The 23,349-nt window shown below is 34.1% G+C and overlaps 1 protein-coding gene and 1 long non-coding RNA gene across 5 annotated transcripts; one reads left to right on the top strand and one right to left on the bottom strand.

Moving 5' to 3' along the window:
- Positions 1-596: 596 nt before the first annotated feature.
- Positions 597-2,736, bottom strand: LOC115988707. Its single transcript, XR_004091629.1, has 3 exons — positions 2,627-2,736; positions 1,815-1,874; positions 597-711 (listed from the first exon to the last, which is right to left on the bottom strand). It is a non-coding gene; the product is annotated as an uncharacterized LOC115988707 (long non-coding RNA).
- Positions 2,737-17,014: 14,278 nt separating this feature from the next.
- LOC115992770 (DNA-dependent metalloprotease WSS1-like) lies at positions 17,015-22,916 on the top strand. Of its 4 annotated transcripts, none has more exons than XM_031116993.1 (5): positions 17,015-17,106; positions 17,339-17,566; positions 18,395-18,590; positions 20,104-20,574; positions 22,557-22,916. In XM_031116993.1, exons 2-5 carry the CDS (start codon positions 17,412-17,414, stop codon positions 22,743-22,745), a joined length of 1,011 nt encoding a protein of 336 aa, XP_030972853.1. In that variant the 5' UTR covers positions 17,015-17,106; positions 17,339-17,411; the 3' UTR covers positions 22,746-22,916. The 4 variants fall into 4 exon arrangements, with proteins under 4 accessions (XP_030972853.1, XP_030972852.1, XP_030972854.1 ...); XM_031116992.1 differs by lacking the exon at positions 17,015-17,106 and adding an exon at positions 17,119-17,226; XM_031116994.1 differs by lacking the exon at positions 17,015-17,106 and adding an exon at positions 20,839-20,877 and having other exon boundaries at positions 17,252-17,566; positions 22,557-22,643.
- Positions 22,917-23,349: the final 433 nt, after the last annotated feature.

Consider the following 23,349-nt stretch of genomic DNA (forward strand, 5'->3'; position numbering starts at 1 on the left):
AATCAGATATAATTCCTACAAATCAACACCTAGGTTTGCTTAAAATCAGCACCAAGCCCTATAGAAACCTAGGAATCAACACCTAGGATTGGTTGGAGTCAACACAAAGCCATTGGAAAAAGTTTCATTATCAACAGATTTATCAAAAAAATATTTTCATTATCAATAGGGGCCATCCCTATCTTTAAGCATATTTCTTCATTTTAAATCCTATTTTTCCTTGTACTTTCACTTATCCTTCTTAATATTCTCATTTCAACTAGACATTTCCAAAAGAATATATCTTTAAAAATTAGAGAAACAATTGTTACAACTATTAGTAACAAATTCATAAATAATGGTTAAACAGGTGAACTACCACAAAGAAATGGCTGGACTAGATAGATTCCTTCAACCAATTGTAGTTGGACTAGAGAAACCAGGAGGGAATAGGCATGGGCACTGATACTTTATAATGCAGACCAAGAAAAAGAATTTAGCATTTAAAAAAGAATAATGTACCCCTGACATTTTACTTTTCAGAATAATAATTTAAATCAATAGAGTTGTAAATCTTCAGAAAGCTGATCAATAGAAGTGTTTGCATCCACATCGAAGTGTTTGCATCCACATCAAACACTCCCTCAGTTCCACCATATTCATTAAGGACAACAGCCATGTGAACTTTCCTGATTTGGAACTCTCTAAGAAGATTCCAGACTGACATTGAATCTGCAAAACCAATAAATATGATATAATACACTAAAACTTTATAGCTTAGACACACACACATCAAAATAATGTTGACAGTCTGTTAAAATTGTGGTGCACACCAATAAATACTAATAACTGAATTAAACTAACTGAAATGAAGAGTCACACAACTGTCAACTAAGCAGAATATTAATGCAAAATTTTGACCCATGGAACAGGACAGTCAAAAGTTTGATCAACAAATCAGACAATTCATGCAAAATGTAAAAGAATGGAAATTCAAATGACGTAGCAACTATTTGGTTGATTTTTAAGATGTTTTCATTAGAGGGTGTGCAATCCTTGGCTGTTGAGTACAAGTTCTAGCCAACGCTAAAGGGTTCCCCACCCCCAAAAAATAAAATAAAAATTGAGGCTTATTTGAGTCAATTAACTTTTGGATAAGTTGGCATCTATAGCATAAAATTCCAAAGAGGTGGCACCGCCCTATTGCACCAAAAGATCTGAAAGAAGTAGGGAAACACCTTAAAGTATTTGAGTAAGATAAATAAAACATCTTTCTTTTCAAGTTTGTGTTGGTTAAACTTTGGGGGAAAGTTACATGTTCTACCTAATTCACCAAAAAAATAAAAGTAAAAAAAGACTGGTGGATTTTTTTATTGATCTTGAGTTTGTTGATAATTTTTGAAGACCCCAACTATGTATAAAAATCAGTTGTTTGCCTTAAGCGTAACTAATTTAAGAATTCAATAAAAACAATCATCAAGAGCGGATGCCATATATTAAAACTATCTCTTTAAAAAAAAAATCAACAAATCCATGCCTCATTGCTCAACCACCTTGACTCTAGTCAAAGCACTTGATAAGCTTGGTGACAATATTATCCCACACAATGCATTGCCATAGCATGTTGTTTATGTTTATACTTAAACAGAATTTTGAGGTGCTCTAATATTTTTTGTAGTGTTTTGATGGTCTTCTATTGAGATTTGCTTATGCTATTGTTTTATTGACCAAGAATATCATGTCATATAAGGCTGCTATCCACCTTTATTCAGTTTTTTTTCACTATACTGAGCATATGATTCTCACCCCAAGTTGACATAAAAATTAGAGCTTACCAGGCACAAAGTATGCAGGTTTGTGAGCCATATCTCCAACAGTAGTACATATAGACCATGCTGTAACACACAAACACGATATCGAAAAAAGAATTTGAGACACTCTAATAAGGAATTGATGATGCACCTAAAATAATACATATAAAACTTGGTTATCATACTTCTCTTATTAGTACAAATGAAAGCCATTCATAATACACTTAAGAAAAAGATGGCAGAGTGGACCTAAGAACATATGCAGCGAGAGCAAAACAACAATAGTTTGACAATAGATAGGGCTCTACTTGTGTGAGGTTTGAAAAAATTGGTAAGCAAATAGTGTTATGATGTTATCTGACTCCAAACTTTGAACATTAAAAATCATCATTTGGATAAAAAGTACTTGTCATTACATCAAAATCCAATCCTATTTGTTTCTTATCACACAAAAACCATAAATTAAAATCAACGAAATTATATAAAATCTAAAGCATATTACATAAACAATTTGATACTTTAGCCTCTTATTCTGACATTTGAACAAGCACCCTCTACATAAATTCATACACCAAACTAAACAACGGGCAAATACTTAACACAATCCAAACCATATAGCTCATTTGAAAATAATGAGGATATCACCCTAATGTACACACTATATGATAAATTTAAATCCTCAACTAAATCATTGTAAAGATCCATTTTTTTAATACAGATCTTGAATAACAAAAACCAAGTTCGATACTTGAAAACACATACATGTCTTTATAGCTGAGATAAACAGATCATATTGTATAAAAATCCAAACTTTTTATTATTTTGTAGAACCAAACCTTGTAAAAGGCACCAAAGCCCTCCTCCTTAAGCATGTTCCTCGCTACCGAGCCTGCTGATCCCTGACCCAATTGAATCCTCACCTATACCAATCCAAAAACGAGAAACAATAATAAACCCAACATAAATTAGTACCCATTAAACCATACTACACAATTTAGCAAATCAAAAAAATACCTTTAAATCACACAGATCTAAATCCCATCGGAGAAAACAAATATGCAACACAAAAAGATCAAATTTTTTCTGAAGGGTGTCAATGAAAATAGAGAAACAGAAACATGGGTATTGAGAGAGAGGATCTATGAGAGAGAAAGAGAGAGAGAGAGAGAGAGAGAGAGAGAGCTTACCGATTGACGAGGGAGGCTAAAAGGCGTGAGGTTTGTGGGTTGGTTGAGTGCACGACGGCGAGAGGTTGTGCGGGTACGGCGGCCAGATTAGGGATCGGGGGGCTAGGTTGAGAGAGCTGAGAGTGATTTTTCAAAGGTTTCGGGTCAATTGTGTTGAGATTTAGGGGTTTTTTTTTTTTTTTCATTTTATAGCAATCCTAGAGCTGCGTTTGATTAAACGCAGCTTAAACATATCTGGAGAGCTCTATACATTTATAGAGCTGCGTTTAATCAAACGCAGTTCCAGACAGCTCTCTATACATTTATATAAAGCTGCGTTTGATTAAACGCAGCTCCAGACGTTTTTAAGCTGCGTTTAATAAAACGCAGCTCTATATCAGTTTAAGCTGCGTTTGTTAAACGCAGCTTTAGGAAATATTGAAAAAAAAAAAAAAAATTCCTGGATGGGTCTAGAGCTGCGTTTTTTTAGTAAACGCAGCTATACGTCCAATGGTGGAGTTGCGTTTTTGTAAAACGCAGCTCAAACAGTATACTCAAACAGTATATCAGTTTTTTATTCCTGTTCGCTTTACCTGTGATTTGTGTTGAATTTGATTTTTGAACATGTATGTGTGTTTTGTAAAAGTTTAGTCCAAAAGCATTTTAAAATTGTATGTTTCATTTTCTCTTACATGGGTTTCAGTTAAATCAAAACTAACTGGTGTTTTAAACTGATAATAACGAGTAATCATTATAAATTAAACGTCATGAGTTTAAAGCTTATCAAATATATCAAAAATAAAAGAAAGTTACAACTTTTTTTTTTAATAAGTGAAAGTAAATGATAATATTGGGGGGAAAGTTGCAAATTATCTTTAAAGTAAACCTAAAAAACAAAGTTGCAATCTTCATTACAGTATGAATATATGAAATTAATGAATAAATAACGAAAATTATTAAAGTTCGGGTGGATAAGGTGTGATTAACGCTTTAATATATAACTATGGGTTGATTTGGAATATGATCCCTGATTGCCTAATGTGGAGCATTTGGTGGCAGCAGAACACTCGGTTTTTTTAAGGAACCAAAATATCAATTTATGAACTGAAGCTATTTTTCTTGCAGACTTTGCTTGGGTGGATAAATGCCTCTGGTGTTGTCAATTTCACTTCTTTACCTAATATGCTTGATAGTTATACTTTCTATGCATCTTAGTTTATTTGTTTTTATGTTTTCCTTAGCACACTTCCTATGTGCTAGTGTGCTTTGGCTACTTGTAGTTAATTTTCTATTTCAACGAAATTTTATTATTTATCAAAACTATGTATATTTCTTTTCTCATAAAGAATTTTAAAATGCAGTGCTGCCAATCCATCTCTTCTAGGGTTGAACATAGGAGGAGGTGCCGAGGTTATGCTTAGAATATTGCGGAGGCCAAACAAAGAATGGGATTTCTTCCCTTTTGAGCAAATTCCATCATTCTATTATGTTGTACAATTAGATAGTGAAGAACAAATAACAAATAAGTTTTAGAGTATTTAGGCTCTAAAAAGACTTTTAGTATTTCTCCAAATCGTGGTGAACTATATATATATAATTTTATGAGAAAAAAAAATTATGTTATATTTACTAGTGTTAGGACATATGTGGATCATGTTAAGAACATATGTCATTTAAAATTGGCTAATCCTTTAACAAAATGCATTTTACTTGTAATTGGATAGATCTAGGATGTGTTTAATATTTCAAGGAACAAAAGTTCAAGTCCAAGTATTGAAGTCATGCAAATCTGTCCAAGAATCAAGAGAAAAAATGTTGTTCTTTAAAGCTCGACAGATGTATCTATTGAAAGTTAAAATGTGAAGCTCGACAGATAAGCTCAACAGCTGTATCTATCAAGAATTATGAAAATCAGTTTTTCATATCTGACTTCACGCATATCCATATGTATTGATACAGGGTTTCTTTTCTCACAACCCTAGACATATATAAGGATTATTTTAAGAGCCGTCTCACTTAATGCAACTTGATGCAAAAGTTTTATTCAAGCATATTGTAACCGGAGACATATGCCGTAGTTCATTTTTCACCTAAAAAAGTTGCTTCGTTTGTACATCGTAAGGTTTTGTGACCAAGGAGCTCATTGATCTTCATCATGTGGATGAACTGATGAACTTTGGAGCCAACATTCTTCTCAAATTGGTGTGCTAGTCATGTACTAGGATCCATGCATCAATTGGTTAATCATGTACTTGGAGCCATGCATTGAAAGGAAAGATTGTCAATACATTACAAGTCCAATTATGTATTGGGGTAAGAGTTCAACTGTAAGTTGGTATAAGGTACTAGGATTCCTTTACTTGTAACTGCTTGTTTTGATAGTAGTGGATTCTCGGGAGTGATGCCTTAAATTCACTCAGTGGGGTTTTTGCCCTGGAGGTTTTCCCCATTCGTAAAAAATCACCGTGTCAAATTTATTTTCCGCCGCATTTAACTTAGTTGGTAATTTGTTTATGCTATCACACGTATTGCATGTTAATTGACTTAATTAATTTACTTGGCTAGTTAATTAGTTAATATATTATAAGGGATCAATACATTCTTGGCCTATCAACTAGGATCTCGAGACTTGTAGAATATTATTATTTTTGTTATTTTATATTTTTTAATTCACATAGAGATTAATGATTTTCCTATAGACCAAGTGAAATTAACCCAAAAATTGATTCAACGATACTTGCTTTCCCTCTTCGTTAGTCATTACCCTCTAATTAACTTGTGTCAATGATAATACTTGTACATTTAGCGGGAAAATGAATGACCAACCTCCCTAATAAATGATTCATAATTCTGTTGTTGGATTTTGAGTTCTCTAGCACATATACATAATGACATCTTGTAACACTCCTTGTGTCATGAGTACTAGTTACTTGGAAAATGGAATTGGATGCTTAGAGCATTCGCATCACTCTCACTAGTTTACCATTTCAACAAATATTTGTCTAAACCCAACCAAAATATGTGTGCATTAGTCTCGCTAATTTAACAAAAAAATTTAACGATGCATGATAGGGATAAAATCCCAAAGCAGACAGACACAAATAATGGGGGCAAACATTAGTGACGAAGTCACCATAAGATACAGCTTAAGCACTCTACCAACCAAAGAACTAGTAGACGGGCTCATAACATGGACTGAGAGGACGGGCGACAGTTGGATTCCTCAAGATAGACGAACACAAGGGAGACGGTTTGTTGAAGCCACGTGGCACTTATGTGGCATCTACGTGGCACCTTTGTGACATGAGTGGTCTCCAAGAATCTTGGTATGGAAATATCTTTCATCCTATGCCCAACCATAATCAGAGGAAATCCCTACAAGGAAAGGATCTCATAAAATACGAGTATTAATGAGAATATCCTTTACAAGGAAATACACTCTCTGCCAAGAAATGAAGGTCAGCTCTATACTACTATAAAAACCCCAAAGCCCTCATAAATCAACGTACACGTGATTTTCCCAGCTCTGACACTCTAGAGTTGTAGAAATTCTCTAACTTAACATTCAGAGGGTATTTGGCTGTTACCACACCGATACTCTCTATGAGGTCTTCTATGTTTTTGTTTTACAAGTTTTGTCAAAGAGCACATGGGGACTGTGCGACTCACTAATGATTTTTGGCATCATCAATGCATAGTGTCCTCGCTACAAGCAGCAAGGCACTAAGCATTGCTACATTAAAAAAGAATATTTTTTATTCCATTGCACACTTTCTTAGTTTATCTCCCTGTTTCTCTCTTCTCCCTTCATCCCCTTTGTCTAACTCTCTCTCTCTCTCTCTTTTCCCTTTCTCTCTAATCTCTATGAGGTCTTCTATGTTTTTGTTTTACAAGTTTTGTCAAAGAGCACATGGGGACTGTGCGACTCACTAATGATTTTTGGCATCATCAATGCATAGTGTCCTCGCTACAAGCAGCAAGGCACTAAGCATTGCTACATTAAAAAAGAATATTTTTTATTCCATTGCACACTTTCTTAGTTTATCTCCCTGTTTCTCTCTTCTCCCTTCATCCCCTTTGTCTAACTCTCTCTCTCTCTCTCTTTTCCCTCTCTCTCTAATCTCTTCATCTGACTCTCCTTTCTTTCTTAGTCCGACTACCACTCTTCTTTGTCTTTTTCAAGGAGTTTTTAGTGGTTGATTCATTGATTTGGTGGTGGTGTGGTTGTGTTCTTGGTAGGCGTGGTAAGGGATCAAGGGTGGTGCAAGCTGGTATGGTGGAGGCGCAATCTAGTATTTCTCTTTTCTCCTCTCTTTCTTAATCAGATCTGGTGTTGTGGGTGTTTTCATTAGTGGTGTGTTAGGGTAATTTGGTGGTTCTAGTGTTGTGATTCGGTGGTTATAGTGACAATCAGAAATAGTTTATTCTTCTTCTTTTTGAAATTTTTATTTTGATTTTAGTGGTTTTATGATTTGGGTTCTCTATGAGAATGAATTTTGGCATTTGCTAGATGTGGGTGTGCCGACCCTATTGGGTTGTGCTCGTGACAACCAGGTTGTGCTCAGTGGATGTAGCCTTGTAGGTGGATGTAGACTTTGGGATTAAAAATGCAAATTAGAGGAAATAATATTTAATTCCTAATAAAGTATTAATGCTGATGTATATGTATAAAAATTGATAGGTAAACTAGAAAAGTTGAGTTTTGGGGGTTAGTTTAGCTAAAAATTTGAAGAGACTAATGTGAATGCTCTAAGGATATGATCAACGCCAGTGTTTCTCCAATTTATTTTATCGAAGAGATGTCCAAAATTATTGTGTTGGTTTTGCAAAATGGTATATAATCTAACTTACTATCATCAATTTCATTCTTAAACGTTTGTTTTTTTACATCACAAATGAAACTTCTTTTTTGAACCAACATAAATGAATCTTCTAATATAAAATACTTCATCATAAATTAAAATTCATAGTTACTAATAACTTGTGTGCTTAATTAAATGTGTTTTATTTTTTCATGTTCAAATTTTTTTTTTTATTATTTTCCTTTTATTGGTAGTTCGATCAACTATTACTTACTATTTATTTTTGCACACAATTAAAAATCTAAAAGTGTCATGGATATATAGAATTTTGATTTTTTTAAAAAACATATTATTTGAATAAAGGTAACATTAACATATACATAAACATTAAAAAAAATTATTTTTTTACCACTTAATATATATTATTTTCATTCAAATTTAAGCATGAGAATATGAACGTTATTTCATCAATATTTGAGTTAATTAAGCTATTTACAAATTAGTCTCTCAAGTACAGCAAGCTAAAGGTGTCCTCTTCTTCCTTTTCTTGATAGGTGAGTTTTTATTTTTTGTTTCTTATTAATGCATTAATTAGTATTCACTCAGTTGGATGGGGATGGGGCCGGGGCTATTTTGGGGGAAAGTGGAGGATTTGTTGGCAAGGTTGGCGAGGTTCTAAAATAAAAATAATTATTCATAAATTTGTTGAACTTGAATGATAGAGAATAATACAAATTTAATTTTTAAAGGTTTTGTTGAATTGAGTTGAGGCTATGACCATGACCATGAAACGCTAATAATATAAAATTATATATTTAATATTTTTTCTTCAACCCGTTATCATGGTTGTCATATAATTTATTATTTATATAGTTACATAATATTACTTTTTATAATATATTATACACTAAATAATAATTGATTTTTGCTAACGTCCTTAATTTATGAGAGGACATTAAGCAAAAGAATGAGTCACAATTTAATGATATTTATGTCTTTTTTTAGGGGCGTGTTTATTTTATTAGGTTCAGTAGTGACTTTTTTTTTTTTTTTTTTTTGTTTGTGAAGATAGAAATTTTATTGAATATTGGGGTTGAAAAAGACCCCCATTAAGTATACAAAAGACAAGGACTAATAACCAAAGCCTCCTCATGGCATAAGGGTACAAACCAAGCAAAAGTAAAAGGAAGCTATGATGGCCAGGAGCTGAACACGTAGTGTCCCCATCACTGCGCACTCGAAGAATGTCCTTTGGTTGGGATTGTTTTTCCTCAAAGCAAAACCTGTTTCTAGCGTTCCAGATGGACCAAGCCATCGTCGCCCAAGTCTCCATATCCTTCCTTGTGGGCCGATCTTCCAACTGTCGGGCCAAGTGGTAAAAATTCTGCACCACAGCTTCACAATTCTGCAGCTGTCCTTGAGCCATTGCCCACACGTTTCTGGCCATGGGACATCCCCAGAGCACATGTCCGATCGTTTCATCGGTCTGCTCACATATAGCACACAGTGGGTCTGTATAAACTTTTTTACGGTATAGGTTGGTGCGGGTTGGAAGAATATCGTTGCACGCCCTCCATACAAAATTTGAACCTTTGGTGGCACATTCATCTTCCAAATCCTATTCCAAAACCTCTTTTCTTTCCCTACCGTGGAGTGCTTAGCTCCTACCTCTCGATGCAAACGTAAGGCCACGTGATAGGCAGTTTTAACTGTAAATCGCTGGGCTTTGTTTTCTTTCCAGTAAAGCTTATCTCTTATCCGTGTGTTACTGAGATGGATGCGAAGAATGTCATTTTGTGTGGCTTGCATGAATGTGGCCTGTATCAAGGGTCGGTTCCATTGCATGGATTTGTGGTAGATAAGGTCCCCCACTTTCAGAGTAGTGTTAGCTCCAGGCTTGAAGAGAAGGGGGTGTTGCAGCCAGTTGTTGCTAGTAAGTTTGATACTCTGTCCATCTCCAATCTTCCACATGGAGCCCTCCTGAATTACATCCCTTGCAGCCAATAAACTACGCCACATAAATGAGGGATTGTGGCCTAACACAGCATCCATAAAAGAGCACCGGGGAAAATATCTAGCTTTGTAGACTCGATAAAAGAAGGAATGAGATCTAATGACCAAGCGCCAGGCTTGTTTTGCTAGCAAGAGGTTGAAGGCGTGAATGTCCCTAAACCCCATGCCACCCCTATTTTTTGGCATGCATAGTCTCTTCCAGTTAATCCAATGGATCTTTTTTTCACTCTTTGTTTGTCCCCACCAATATTTTGCCAAGACCGAGTTGATATCCTCACACACACTTTTTGGGATCTTGAAGATGCTCATAGAGTAGGTCGGAATTGCTTGAGCCACCGACTTGATTAAAGTCTCCCTTCCCGCCTTTGATATGGTCTTTTCCTTCCAACCCATCACCTTTTTTGTTATCCTCTCCTGTAAACCCTTGAAGGTGTTTACTTTGGACTTACCCCCAACCATAGGCAATCCAAGGTATTTTTCACAGTTTGTCATGACTTGTGCACCCATCAAGTTTTGAATTGCTTCTTTTTCTCTTCGGTTTGTATTTTGGCTAAAAAAGAGAGTGGTCTTCACTCTATTGATAGCCTGCCCCAAGGCTTCCTCATATTGTGTAAGGATATCTAGCAATTGGCGACATTCTCCAATCTTTGCCTCACAAAATAATAGGCTATCGTCTGCAAAGAGGAGATGGGAAATACATACTCCCCCTCGGCTAGAGAAAATACCCTTCAACCTATTTGTATCTGGTACCTTTCAGATCAGGGAGGATAACCCCTCAGCACAGAGCAGGAAGAGATATGGGGATAAAGGGTCACCTTGCCTAATGCCGTGGGTTGGGGTGATGAAACCGTTTGGTTCCCCATTAATGAGCACCGAATATGTGGCTGTTTTCACAGTTTCCATGGCCAAAGTCACCCATTGTTCAGGCAGCCCTATCTTCAACATAATCTAGCGTAGGAATTCTCATTCCACTCTATCATAAGCCTTGCTGATGTCTAGTTTCACTGCCATACGACTGGTCTTTCCTTTCCTCCTGCTCCTCATACAGTGGAGCATTTCAAATGCAATAGTAGTATTATTTGTAATGAGTCTATCAGGAATAAATGCACTTTGGGCATCAGAAATAATATTGGGTAACATGGATTTTATTCGATTAGCTAGGAATTTGGATATAATCCGTGAAACGACATTACTCAAACTTATGGGACAAAACTCTGTGATATATTGTGGGCCATTCTTTTTAGGAATAAGGACAATATGTGTAAGATTCATTTTCTTCAGACATTTACCAGAATGCAGTACGGATAAAACAGCAAGTGTTACATCATGCCCGACAATATGCCAATATTTTTGGAAAAAGAAAGGAGACATACCATTTGGACCCGGTGATTTTGATAGATGCATACTGAATAGGGCCACCCGCACCTCTTCCTCGGTGTAAGGCTGTGTTAGTGAGTGAGCCATGTCTTGAGTCAACCTTATCGACTACCCCCAACACCCTTTCCATGTTCCTTGGCTGAGCTGTGGTAAATAGGTTGGTGTGGTATTCCTCAGCAATAGTGCTTCCTCAGTAGTAACTTTTTACATAGGCTTCCATAGTGATTTTTAAGAGGAACATGTTTCCGGCCTTCTATCACTATAACTATCATAAAGTTTAATGTGTACGCTCATAGTGTATTGTAAACAAGGTAGTTTAACAAGATACTTTCAGTAACAAACAAGCAACTTATTGATAATTGATCATTTCATTATGCAATATGTTTAGATAGTGAGGAACAAATAAAAAATATATTTTGGGTTGATGCTAAAATTATAATGGATTATTCTCATTTTTGTGATGTATTTATCTATAATACAACATTTGGAACCAAAATACAATTTTAGGCCTTGAAATGTATTCCACCAAAAAGTGATTTTTGAGGTGTATTTATTTATAACACAACATTTAGCACCAAAAAACAATTTTAGGCACTGAAATGTATCATTGAAAAATAGTGATTTTTGTTGCTGCATTTTTGCATTATACAATTACATAATCATTTAAGTAATTTTTCCAAAAGTTTTTTTAAAAATGCACACAAGAGTAAAACAATGACAAAGGAACTAGTTTAGATGATGCTAGATTGTGGCATGAATTATGCACTTGGTATAATAGAATTATATTATATTTTAAATATAATATTTAAATTAGAGTACAATAAACTTAAACATAAACATTAAAAAGAGCATATATGTTTTTGTCTTATTTTGTACCAACAAACATATGATACTTTTTATTCAAATTAATATAAATATGAGGGTATATGAAAAATTATTCCATTAATATTTAAATTAATTAGGATCAATTTTGAACTATAAATACAAGATACACTTTAGTCTTTAGTTTCTAAAAGGTTTAGAGTCTCTTCAGATCATAGTGAACTAAATTTTACGAAAAGCAAAATCTACATTATACTTACTCAGGCAACAAGTTTTGTAAAATGCTATTATTTTTGTTATTGTATATTATTCAATTCATGCCTAGATTAACAATTTTCCTATAGATCAAGTGATATATGATGCCTCTATTATTAACAAATAAATATTCAGTCTCTTGTGAAATTATGCAATATTTTTATGATGTAAGATATTGATATATTGAAATAGGTCTACTTGATTTAGTAGACTAAGATTATGAATGCATTCATTGTAGTCCTTGACTTGACCATATCTATCATGATGTAGCCTATTCTGATAGGTACATTGTTGGACCATGATGGAAGGGAGGTGCAAGTTAAAATTGCTCAGACTATGGAAGACAATAAGGGCTAGTCTTTCGATGGTTAGTGCATAATAATCTCGGAAGTCCTTCCATAATGAGATTCATGCACGTTGAGTGTTGGCTTTAATAAATCTATCGTGTCAATACCAGTAACTTGAACTCCTATTAAAGGTGTTGTCATTATAGTAGTTCTGGATATGAACGATAGATGAATCCATGTATTAGCATGGAGTTACAAAAGTAATATCACATTAATAAACTTCTTCATTAATGAATCTAATTAATAAAGTTGTTTATTAACAAATGTAACATTTCTGTTACATGAAGTGTTATTACGATAGGAAGGATTTTATGGCTGGTCATGTCCTTTCTGACTATTATAAATATTGTCAAGGCCACACTTGCAAGGGGGTGTGAAAGAGAAAATAAAGCTCTTGTTAATCCTGACCAGCTGGGGAGAGCATCCTGATTGCTTGTGAGGTCCTTGAATAACATAATCTAGTATGTAAATTTCTCACATCTTATTGTTGATTTTTATTACATATGCACATGATATAATTGTTAATTGATAGATGTATTATATTTGTTTCTCTTGAATTATTACTTTTTAAGTATAATTTCAACAGTAATTAATGATTCAAATGCCATAAAAATAAAACTAAAAACTAATGATTTAACAATACTTCTTTTCCCTTTTCATTTAACCTTTCAGTTGTGTCAATGGCAGTACTTGTTCATTTAGTGGAAAAAAGAATGACCAATCTCCATAATAAACGGTTCAGAATTCCATTGTTGGAGTTTAAATTTCGTTATTGGATTTTAAGTACTCTGCCAATCCTAAGGCATATATAAAGAATGACATCTTGTAGCACTCTGTGTCATGACTATCAGTAACTTGGAACATGGTGTTGGATGCTAGGATAGGATCAATACTATATTTTTTCTAATTTAAATATTGAAGAGATGTCCAAAATTACTATGGTGCTTATATGTGTGTTTTTTTTTTCACATTCAAATTTAATTTTTTTTTTTATCATTTTCATTTTATTAGTAGTATGATGAACTGTTACTTACTATTTATTTTATATTATTATGAAATAAATCTAAAAGTGTCACAGGCATATGAAATTTTGAATTATTTTTTGAACAAATTATTTAGATAAAAATAACGTTAATATAAACAAAATAAAATATGTTTTTGACTTTTTGTACCACTAAACATATATATTCTTTTATTCAAATTTAAACATGAGAATATTAAAATTATTTCGTCAATATTTGAATTATTTAGGCTATCTACAAATTAATTTTTGACCATAAAGGTAAGAAATGCTTAAGGTTTTAGAGCTTTTAAGTTGTGAGAAAGTTTTAAGTGTGTCACCTAATCATATTGGAGCTATCATTTTTGAAAACTAAAAACTATCTCAACTAATCATGTATGTATGTATTTTGAATTTCTATTGATTTTGAACTAATACATAATTTGTCCCCTCAACCAAAATTCCTAATTTCGTTCCTAGTCTTTTTATACTTTAAACGAGGGCAAGGAAGAGCTCTTAGCCTTATGATGGACGAAGGCCAAAAAGATTTATGTATATGAAATCTTTGTCATACACTCTATCAGGACATACCAAACATTCATGGCTAATCGGCCTGAGCTAATGTAGATGATCTAATAACTCCATGGTGATAGGCTGAATAGGGAATCTTAAGCCCTCTTGAAAGGCCTTCTCATAAAACGCAATGTCCTTATGGGCGAAATAGGAATAGCTCTACCCAATCACGGCAGAGAACACAATCTAATAATAAGAAAAATTGACCCCAAGGAGGACATCTACAGTTATTCTCCATATAAAAAAAAACACAACCTAATGAAAAAAAATACAATTTATATCCGCTAATTTTGCCCAAAAATCATTTTAGTCCTTTAAATTTGAATTTGGTCATTTTAGTTTGGTAACTTTGCTTTGAAATCACTTTAGTCATATAAGTTTGAAGTTTGTTATTTTAGTTGAGTAATTTTCTCTAAAAATCATGTTAGTCTTTTTAAGGACTCACTTAGTCCTGGAATTTTGCCCAAAAATCACTCAAAAAGTCAAAATGACCACTTAAAGGACTAAAATAATTTTTTTGGGTAAAGTTATTGTACTAAAATGATTTTGGGGTAAAATTATTAGACTAAAATGACTAACTTCAAACTTATAAGACTAAAATGACTAACTTTAAATTTAAGAACCAAAATGATTTTCAAGCAAAGCTAGTAGGTGTAAACTGAATTTTTGCCAATACTTTTTTAATTGATCCCTATATAACTGCACCCCAAAAACTTGATCAATTTAAATAAAAAGAACTCAACATTAACCACTACCTTTAGGCTTCTTAAAAAACCAACCCAAGGATTATGTTGGATTTACTTGGGTTGAATTAATTCATTAAATTATCATATAAAAAAAATTCTATTTTTATTCAACTATTTAAATTTATTATTTAATAAATAATTACTGTAGTTGCACAATTTTCCTGGCCCAAACTCTATTGGTTAGGCCTTGGCCCAAAGCACAACCCACAATATGTATTTGGAGAGAATGGGTCTAAGAACTTGGCCTCAGTGAACCTATTCGGTCTAATGCATGGATAATATTGACACCAAGAATGGAAGCACCAGAAATGAACTCTCCTCCCTGATTCTATTCCTTTTTGCTCTCACTACAATTTTTTCCCTCTCCTTCTCTGAGGGACTTTTTTACATTATATAGTTCTTCTCCTATCATCTCCACCTTACACTTGTTGATCATCCAAGCATCTACTTGAGCATATGTCCCATCAGCCGCCCCCATCCCTCCCTTTGTGAGTTGCAGATGCCAAGGCGGTACTGTTCAGGGGTCTTTTCCTCATTAATGCGGCCAAGAGGGTGGTTGGGGCGCAATTAATGTGGTGGTAGCCTTTGTCAGATATTTTGGGATTTTATTCATTTTATATGTTGGGAGGATGAACGGGAGTGAGTGGAGAGAGTTTTCTGTTTGGGCTTCGTGGTGTCCGAGGATGAGTTACTCCTCGGACAGGTTTCTGTGACGTCATTGGGATTGAGCAGCGCTTCACACGTAGTTTTTCTTCAGACAGGACGCTCCTCGGACGGGCCTGAATCTGGAATAGCCCATCATATTTGGGCCGGGCCCCACAATTACTATTAACATAATTAACTCTAATATTTAAATTTTATTAAAATCAAATCTATCAAAATAAACCAAATTAACAAATTTAAGCAAACTTTCAAAATCCAAAATAAATACAAAACTTTTAAAAATTATATATATATATATATATATTAAACTAATAATAGCCCAGATTGGGTCAAATTTGTTGAATTAAAAGTTTTGCCAACCTAAACCTATCCTACCCAAGCTTCAAAAAAATATTTATAACTCAATCCAATTAATTAATCCACAAAAATTCAAACCGAGGTATTGTTAGGTTGGCTTCATTAGGTTGATGGGTTGAATACACATTTCTATTAGTATCAAGTAAAATGTTGATTTGTTATATTTAATTCTAACCCACTTCACTTGACTTAAAATGAAAAGATTATGTGTTAAAACTTAATTTCCTATATCTAATAAAGTGTTTCATTATTTAAAATTATTAAATAAATTTGTTTTGGATGATTCGATAATTGGAGGAGGAGTTTTGAACCTTCAACGTCTACATTACAAATATTATGAGATGCTAATTAAGTTACAACTTACAAGACTCTTGTTAAAATTTTAAATTTATGAAATTATAATTAATCTTTGAAATGGTTCTTGTAACTTACAATTTAGTCTAGGACCATAAAAATTTGGGGAAATTTGCCATTTAGCATTACTTTTGGAACAATTTAGTTAGTTGTCAAGTTTTCAAAACTATTTTGCAAACTAGTATCTCGAGTTCAATGTAGGAACTCGAGTCTCTAAGCCTCGAGTTCCAAGTTGTGGCAATCTGATGTGGAAGAAAAATCTATGTGGAACTCAAGTTTCTATGACTTGAGTTCCCTCCATTGTTCTTCTTCTTTCTTTTTGTTCTTCTTACTCTCTATTTCTCCAGATCTATAAAAATAGAACTCAAATCTTTAAGACTCAAGTTCTATGTGTGTATAGAAATATCCACATCAATTGATCAACCTACCAGAGCATCAAAATCGAGTGTATGAGAATTGAGTTCCTTCTGAGTCTAAAAAACTCAAAATGTTAGTTTACTAAAAAAACATACCAATTAACTAGTTGCTAAAATCATGCTAAATGGCACCCAAAATAAAAAAATAAAAAAATAAAAAAATAAAAAAAACCTCAAATTTTCACTTCTTATCACAATTGTAACGTAGTAGATTAGATTGTGAGCGTGATTTGCAAATAAAAAATTATAGATTTATGTGTAAATGATAAACAAATACTACCCTTTAAAGTTGTGCCAAATAAATTGTGTTCTTTATACTTTAAGAAAATACTCATAAATCTGTACATGTGTTTTTGGGTGCAAACGCAAAAATGATATTTTTTCCTTCTCTTCCCTTATCCCAGATACAGCCAAACAAGGCCATAGTCTCTCTCTCTCTCTCTCTCTCTCTGTGCTGTAAATTTTTTTTTTTTTTTTGCTGAATCTCTCTCTTTTTTGTAAATTAACAATCTGATATTCTCTCCATACATTCTTGTGGTTCAAAAGTATGAACCCACTTTACAGATAAAAATATATTCTTTTAATTCTATCTCTTCATCAAAATTCTCTCTTTCTATATCGACTTTGAACACTCATGAATTCTCTTAATTAACGCAGATATAATAAGGCAAAGAACTTTTGGAGTGTACAACTGTTTCTTCAGCTCTGGTTCTAGTCTAGTCCAAAAAACATGGACCTTAGTGATCTTAACAAGGTTTGGGAAATCAAACCTCTGAAGACGATTGGGGAGGATGAAGCCAGATTAATTCTTGAGCGAGTTGCCAAACAAGTTCAACCAATCATGCGCAAACGTAAATGGAAAGTCAAAATCCTTTCTGAATTCGGGTACTCACTTTTTTTCTCATCCTTTCGTTGTTTATATATATATATATATATATATATATATATTCTTGTTCTCTTTACCTGTGGGTGTGTCGAATTCGATTTTTGAACATGTGTGTGTTTTTTTAGTAAAAGTTTAGTCCAAAATCATTATAAAATCGCATGTTTCAATTTCTGTTACATGGGTTTCAGTTAAATCAAAACCAACTGGTGTGTCGACTGATGATAACGAGCAATCATTACAGAGTGGATGTCATAGGTTCAAACTTATCAAATCTATCCACACAAAAAAAAAGGAAAAAAGTTACAATTTTTTTGATAGGTGTAAGTAAATGATAATATTGGGGAAAAAAAGTTGCAATTTATCTTTAAAGTATTCCCGAAAAACAATGTTGCAACCTTCATTGCAGTATGAATATATTAGATTAAGGAATAAAGAACAAAAATGATTAAACTTTGGGTGGTAAAGTGTGATTAATGCTTTAATATTTTGGAATATGATCCCTCATTGCCTAATGTGGAGCATTTAGCTGGAGCGGAATACTCAGATTTTTTAAGGAACCGAAAGATCAATTCATGAGCTGAAGCTATTTTTTTTTGCAGACTTTGCTTGGGTGGACAAACACATCCGGTGTTTTCAATTTCGCTTCTTTACCTGATTTGCTTGATAGTTGTACTTTCTATGCATCTTAGTTTATTTGTTTTTATGTTTTCCTCAGCACACTTCCTGTGTGCTTTGGCTATTTGTAGTTGATTTTTTCTTTCAATGAAGTTTTATTATTTATCAAAACTATGTATATTTCTTTTCTCATGAAGAATTTTAAAATGCAGTCCTGCCAATCCGTCACTTCTAGGGCTGAACATAGGAGGAGGTGCTGAGGTTAAGCTTAGATTGCGGAGGCCAAACAGAGAATGGGATTTCTTCCCTTATGAACAGATTCTTGATACTATGCTTCATGAGCTTTGTCACAATGAGTATGGCCCTCACAACACTGATTTTTACAACCTCTTGGATGAAATTAGAAAGGTGATTGTTTTATTTCCTGTTCATGCTAAAGATAATACTATCGTTTATATTACTATCTTTGGTAATTGTTTTGAGTTAGGAGATTTATGGCCTTAACTATAAGTGTTTAGAACTCGAAAATCTTCCACCAAGTATAGATCACAGTTCATTTTATAGTCAGATTACATACGCATGTACACTAGCATGAACATGTGTACGGACACACTCATTTCTACTGCATTGGATTGGAATTCGGTAGAATTCTAAAGCCTACTTGAGAGAGAAAGTGAGTTTGTGTTTTAATCAATTTTAAATGTTCCAAGTTGATTGTCTCAAATGCTTTCTGGTATAAAATGAGGATACACATATTATTTACACTGTTATGATTGAAAGCTATACTTTAACTGCTCAAGTGCCACTTGACTGCAAAATATCATCTTAACGATAGGGTTAATCATGGTAGCAACAAAAATGCGGAAAAATTCTCATTTGCTAGGATGACCGAGGCATAGTTATTGGCACAATTGTGTTATTAATTTAGTATTCCTTGTGACAAATTCCATTTGAACGTATCTTGGGCTTGTTTATTTATGGGGTCACTGGGAATCATTATGACCAAATTTCCTTCTTAACCTTGTTTATCAAAATACTTTCTGTGTAGTTTACACTTTATTCCTCTCCTTTTTAGCTCATGGTTTCCCCAAAACCTTCCCCCCACCCCCCCCACCAAAAAAAGTATTTAGTATTGAGGTGTCAACACCTTCAAATCACTTATAAAGTCAATTTCTGTCAGAAATGATTTAGTTTTTGCAGTGTTTTTCTCCCCCAAGAAAGAAGTTTGTTCTGCTGCGTGTTTGAGAAGTCCAACACCATAAATTGCCTTCTTATTTTGTTTTTGGTACAGAATTTATAAACATCAAATTTCCCTTCGAATATAGGTTTCCATTAATTGTAGGAACTTGTTTCAATGGGGAAAAAACAAATCTATGTAGAAATAAAATCAGCATAACAATCATTGAATTTCTTTGTGTCATTTCAAAATATAGAATTCTGTATATTGAAGGGTACTCTACATGGTTTTTTTTGGATGACTACTAACTCAAGCTCTTAAAGGAGAGGAATCACTTAGCAATCAGACTTATAATATATGATTATTTGATATCCAAATTTGTGTTTGGCCTTTTGCTTTTCTTTACCGTTCAGATTTGGTAGACTTGCATGAACATATTCCTTTATCTTTCAAATGCTTTTTTTTTTTTTTTTTTGGGGGGGGGGTGGGGTGTGAGTAATTTTTCTTTCAAATGTTAGCAGAATTAATGTATGCCATACTCTAATTTGTAATTTTTTGTGTTGGAATTATTTGGGGCATGCTGATCTGTCATACATGTGAGCTTAAGTGTGATAGATTTGATAAATTAAAATCCTGTCATGTCATTAGATTATCATGTATTTTAGTTTTTTCTTAACTGTCTTATAAACTTTTTGTAGATATTTTATCTATCACCTAATTGATTGCCCCCAAGCTATTCTGCAGGAATGTGATGAACTGTTAGCTAAAGGGATTACAGGCACTGGGAAAGGATTTGATCTTCCTGGGAGACGTTTGGGTGGGTTTTCTTATCAACCCTCTTTGGCATCCTTGCGGCAGACTGCCTTGGCCGCAGCAGAAAACAGAGCCCGGCGTGGAGCTCTTTTGCCATCAGGACCTAACCGTGTAGGTGGTGATAGTAACATTAAGGCAGCTCTCAGCCCTATACAAGCTGCAGCCATGGCTGCAGAAAGGAGACTACGTGATGATTTATGGTGTGGGTCCAAGTCTTTGGAGAGTAACACTGACTTGGACAAAGGTATTGGATCATCTTTAGGGCCTTCTGAAAGGTCAATAGATATGACATTTTCTGATGGTGTATCTACCCGAACTTCCCCTATGGCATCCATGCCTGGTCAGGAGACGGTAGATGGCCAAGCAACATGGAAATGCAACACATGTACTCTTTTAAATCAGGTAGTCTTTCTTTAAATCTTGTTTAACATTGTTGGCACATAGTAGCCACAGGCATTATCTTTCACTTTTATTATTTTGATTAATATTATTTTCACATACATGCAATTGTTATAGTCGCCAAAATTTTTGGGGCTAAGGCCTAGTTGTTGTTTAAGTTGTTGAGTTTTTATTTGATACTTCTTCCATCTACTATATTGCCTCTCAAGTAGCTGAGGTAACTTTGTTAAAATCATTAATTGTCTTCTTAATCCATGCCTGTTCTAGGATTTGATCTTGTGACCTTGCATGGGACTGGACCAACTGGTATTGCTCTTCGCTTGCCTGTATCTTTTAATCTTGATTAGGTGTGGAGAGGAGGAAAATAATCAAAGCCTTTTTGCAAATTAAAGGGTAACGAAGCCAAATCTGATCTAAAATTTCTGGACAGCAACTTGTTATGGGGTTTTTGGATGAGCTACGGTTAGAATTTGGGCAGGAAAAGGTTGGAAAATATTAGGGAATATATGGGTTTTAATAGTGTAGGAAAAGTGAGTAGGGTTTGGAGAAAAAACAAAAGGGGAAACCTCTTGGGGGTTTGGGGGCTTTACAATGGCTGTGAGCAGTATCCTTGAATACTATTTGGTTTTTGGAGTTATTTTTGAGGAGCTATTTGATGAATAGTAACCCCATATATTCATATCAAACAGTTTGCTTTGAATGGAAACCATACTAGTAGACCTTGCTGGCATCCAATTCCAGCTTCCATCACAAATAACATAAGAGAGTTTAGCATTCAACTTGCTCCAACATCATGGACCACCCTTAGCCCATATTTAAGAACCAAAGGAGCATCTGGGTACCATCAGTCATGCTCCCCCCCCCCCCCCCCCCCCCCCCCCCCCCCACCCCACAAAAAAAAAAAAAAAAAAAAAAAGTCCTTGCCATCTCTAACATTATGCTTCAACATGGAGCTATCTAGAGTTCTCAATCTCAACATTTTCCTCCATCCCTGAGAACAATTTTAAGTAGTAACTGCCCCAAAACTCCTAACTTTACGCAAATGGGTATAAACCCAAGCAACCCACAATGAACCAGCTTAAATAAAGAGAAACCAAATATGCTTTAGCACACCTTAGTCCAGTCCTCTACTCTGTTTAGCCCTAGCCTCCCTTTCCTTATAGGAGAAACATTCCAACTCCCAAGCCACTTTAGCACCTCCAAATAAAGGAACTGAATTTGTGGTCAATATTTCTTATCACCCTTTTAGGAAGAATGAGGATAGAAGTCCAAAATCTATGGACGCTATATAACATTGCAAAAGTTGTAACCTACCAGCAAAGGATAGGTTTTTGACTATTCAACAATTAGTCCAAACAGTAATCTTATCAATGAGAGGCTTGCATCCACGCTCAGAGAGCTTACCTGCAATTAGGGGCACACCTAGATACCGTATAAAACCCAGTTACTTTATAAAATCCAGATGAAAAAAAAAAACCCCAATAAACCAATAATAATTGCCTCTTAACATTTAAAAGCGATTGAAACTAAATAAATAAAATTAAAGAAACCTGATTAGAAAGCAATTAATGCCAGAATACATAATAAATAAAGACTTATGATCTGCTAACAAGCCTATTCATTTTCTCAAGTTACCTTGGCATCATTTGACATTGCCAAATTAATGCTTGGATAATAGAATTAGCTTTAAGACACTTGTTAATGTTCTCTTGTTACTGTGTCTTCAGATTATGAATGAGTGGAAGGAGTTCTTTCAATCAACCAAGAATTATCCCTTAGGTCGAAACTTATTATAAAAAATGATTGGAAGGAATTTGTTTAATATTTATGGTACAAACAACTCTTTCAAGTCTTTTCTAGATACATTATTGTTGCCTGTTAAGACCGGCATGAATTGTGTGTGCATACGCACTTGTGTGCATGTGTCACCATTGCATTTTGGATGTGTGAACTGATGCTCTAACAATATTGCTACATTATTGCAGCCCTTGGCACTTACATGTGAAGCCTGTGGAACACCTAAGCACAAGGAGACTGCTAATTTCAAGGTTTGGTCCTGCAAATTTTGTACCCTGGACAACAATGTTAATGTGGAGAGATGCTTAGCTTGTGGAGAGTGGCGATATTCGTACGGTCCACCTACCTCTGCTCGTGGACCCTATGTTGGCACTTGACTGCACATAGATCCTTAGTTTTGAAAGCAAACTCTGTTCTAAACATTTTAGCTTATGTACATAATACAAACAGAAAAAAAAAACTATTATATTATGTTATTTTACTTTATGTACATAATACAAACAGAAAACATATAGTAAAATATTAATGGAACGTTTTATTTTCCCTCTCATGGGTGATTGATTCATGATGTTTTCAAAGGTTTTAAAATAGAATATTGGATGTGAACATGTGGTTGATTTCTGAGAATAATCTCTTTTACTTTGTTAAGTAGACCATTAAAATAGGTTTTATTATGAGGCATCTTCTTGGCTTTTAGTTATACTTCCACTAAATATTGGCTTAAAATTGAGATGCCTAAACGAGTTTATAAAATTGATTAATAATGATTGATTAGTAAAGGCTTGTCAAGAGCCTCGTAGCTTAATTAACATTTTTTAGCATTTTAAACAGAAACATCTAGAGTTCAAATACCCACTCTCCCAATATAACTATCAAATTGTTTAAAAATCAAAAACAAAAACTAGTGAAGGCGTGGGATGCTAACAAAGCTAAACCGAACACAGGCTTACACTATAGATGTAGGTTTACGCTTAGCAAAGA

Source organism: Quercus lobata, chromosome 5 (genome assembly GCF_001633185.2).
Source record: "Quercus lobata isolate SW786 chromosome 5, ValleyOak3.0 Primary Assembly, whole genome shotgun sequence".
Classification (NCBI taxonomy): domain Eukaryota; kingdom Viridiplantae; phylum Streptophyta; class Magnoliopsida; order Fagales; family Fagaceae; genus Quercus; species Quercus lobata.